The sequence below is a fragment of the Phalaenopsis equestris genome, unplaced genomic scaffold, assembly GCF_001263595.1.
Source record: "Phalaenopsis equestris unplaced genomic scaffold, ASM126359v1 Scaffold206604, whole genome shotgun sequence".
Taxonomy (NCBI): Eukaryota; Viridiplantae; Streptophyta; class Magnoliopsida; order Asparagales; family Orchidaceae; genus Phalaenopsis; species Phalaenopsis equestris.
In genome coordinates, this window is record NW_018225996.1 from 1 (window position 1) to 2,948 (window position 2,948).

At 41.6% G+C, this 2,948-nt stretch overlaps 1 protein-coding gene across 1 annotated transcript; it reads left to right on the plus strand.

Moving 5' to 3' along the window:
- Nucleotides 1-2,492: 2,492 nt before the first annotated feature.
- LOC110036443 lies at nt 2,493-2,939 on the plus strand (the record flags this gene model as incomplete). Its single annotated transcript, XM_020740890.1, has 1 exon — nt 2,493-2,939. A coding segment is annotated over exon 1 (447 nt), but the record flags the coding sequence as incomplete, so codon positions are not given.
- Nucleotides 2,940-2,948: the final 9 nt, after the last annotated feature.

The window sequence follows — 2,948 nt, forward strand, 5'->3', positions numbered from 1 at the left end:
TCTAGACCTCAACTAAAAGTGAGGTCAACACTCCCCTTATCAATGATGAGACTGCAAATCTCTCTCCTCATTGTGCAACAGGTGTAGAAGATATTGTGGAGAATCCACAACGGATCCCTTGTATCCTTAGAATGCAAGATTCGTCGAACGGCAAGTGCTTTTCCTTCATCTGGTGGCTGATGGAATATCACCCCTTGTTCCTCAGCTTTATCTTCATCGCTAACCTCCTTCGCAATGCCTTACTCGGTAAAAGATACAACTTGGCTTGTCGAGCAGCTGGAGGCAATATGCCTAAACTTGAGGCATTTAAAACATTTTTTGTTGGGGATTGTAGCAAGTGTGCTACTCTTCTAAATTTCATCTCACTTGAGGTGTCTATATCCTTATTCGAATCAGCTTTCTCAACTATGTAAGGTGTGCATATCTTGATGTCTTAAACCGTGGGTGACAATTTAGCTGGTGGTGATTGCGTGCCCTGCTTCTGTTATCTCTTCATTTTTAATGCTAAGGTATGGACATCTCCAAGAGATGAATAAGGCTGCAGCTGCCTCAAATAGACTCATGGTATACATTCGGAATGCACCAGCACAAATCTCTATAAGAAGAAACGTTCCAAGAGACTGAAAAATACAACTAAGGAGGGCATACCAGCAAAAGAATGAAATGCTCATTTATCCAATCGGACATAGTAGTCCAAACTAAATTGAAAGCCAAAGCTAAAACCAACGCCAATCATATGTGACCATCCAAGACAGAGTCTGTATGACAAAAAATGCCCAAATGGTTTGAGTCCCAACTCGAAGAAAAAACTCAGCTCCTTAATACTATTAGCCATTCAACAAGCCTCCTTAGAGGCTTCTTATCAGAGATCGAGAGATAATCATATCACAAAAAAATCTAAATCATCCCTTCAACTCTCCTTATTATAGAGTGAGCTATCTTTTGGGTTACAATAATTCATTCTCTGCCCAATAGCTTAGTATCGCTGAGCAAACAAAAGCTGCTCAGATACCGGAGTTAACCTGAATTACGACCAAGTGACAAATAATATTATTGACTTTCAAAGAAAGTACAAGACAACTCTTCAACTGAAAACAACAACACAAGAACAGGCAAACAACAATCAACAATAACGATGACCAAATAAGAAAAGAAAAATAACATAAAAGGCAGAAACATCCTCATCTAAAGGAGAACAGTAGAATTTGTAGGCCAAAACGAAGTTGTTGTACGTTGTTCGGTAGCAGGTAGTAGGTCAAGGCGGTGCTGAAGGGGCAGCATGTGGTTAACAACCCATGGAAAGGACAAGGATGGTCGACAACCTGCTTGTGGGAGCAAGGATGATAAGCGGTCTACTAGGATGTGCAGGGGACGATGGACAACAATAAAAAATTGGGCGGCAGTGATTGGAACAACGCCTAGAGAGAAAACAATGACCTGCAAGAAGTCACTGGTGATCGGGACAGCACCTGACAGAATTGACACAAGTTGGAAGGCATGTGATGAGATGGTGGCGGTAGGATTGCTACTGTAGGTGGCAAACAGTAGCATAGAAGGTGCGCAACTACGACTAGATGACAGGAGGCAACCAGGAATGCGAAGGATAGTGTAGGTACTTCGGGGAATATAAGTATCCCATGAGGTTAAGTTACAGCCAAAGCACCTCCCGAATTATTAGAGACGATCACCACCTCTGACTATTTACAACCAAAGCACCTCGTTGCAGTTAGATACAACCGTCGAAAGGGAAGTACACCACATATGCAACAAACTGAAATCTTGAATGATAAAAAAAAACTAACCTTAAAACAAATTAGGAAGAAATAGGAATTGGAAAGAAAAAGAAAAGGGGATAGATGAGACAAGCAATACAATGAGAAGGCGAGCCTCATTTTGGAAGGGAGTGAAACATAAAGGTGGGAGAGGGGAGGGGCAAAAACTCCTGTGTCAATAGAAGGTTGGTTGGTTCAGCCTCCCTGCTGGACCGACACCCATGTGCTGGACTAATCGGTTTAGCTACAGCACCGCGTTGGTCTCTCCGAGATTAGGGGAGCTTGGCTTAATCTGTCAAAGATTCTGGTTCGTGCGAATTTTCTTAGTTTATTGACTTTGTATTATATTTGGGATTGAAATTTATGTTGCGTTAGTAGGTTCTTAAGGATCATTTACATGCATATTACGCATTTATAGAATTTTTTTAAGCTTCGAGAAAATATATATATATATAAGATTAGGATCTCACAAAAAAATTTTACTATCAAAATTAATTATATTTTACGTAATATTAAAAAAAAACTTAAAAAAAGATTTAATCTTTTGTCCCATTCCATAATCAACTCATAAATTATTTGACATATGCAAGAATTAAAATTTAAGTGTTAGATAAGTAAAAACATAGGAATTGAGTGGTTCAGTCAATTCCTATGTTTTATAAATCTCAGATGTATAAGAAGTGTTAAGTACCCACTAAATATCAGAGATAGATAGATATGATGAAGCTGTACAGCGGAATGGGAAAGAAGATCCACCCTTCACCTCCACCTTCATCCCCAAGCAATCTCCTCTCCCTTCTCCCGGCAGCCATCCCCACCCTAACAGCAGCGCTCTTGCCGGAGGACAAAGAGGTGCTCGCCTACCTTCTGTTCGGTGCGATCGCCGGAAAGAAGAACAACCAGCATCACTCACCAGAACTCGGCTGCGATTGCTTCGGATGTTACAAGAGCTTTTGGGCTCGGTGGGACGCATCGCCTAATCGTAATCTAATACATCAAATCCTCGAGGCGGTTGAGGAATCCGTTGAGCCGTTAGCGGTTCCCTCAGACCGTCGCCGCCGTCACCGCTTCAACAGCCATATGAATTTCAAGGAGGAATTTTTCGCTGCTGAGGAAGATTACATTGAATCAAAGGAGAGGAAAGGGGAGGGGGATGAGGAGGTGGAGGCAGTGTCT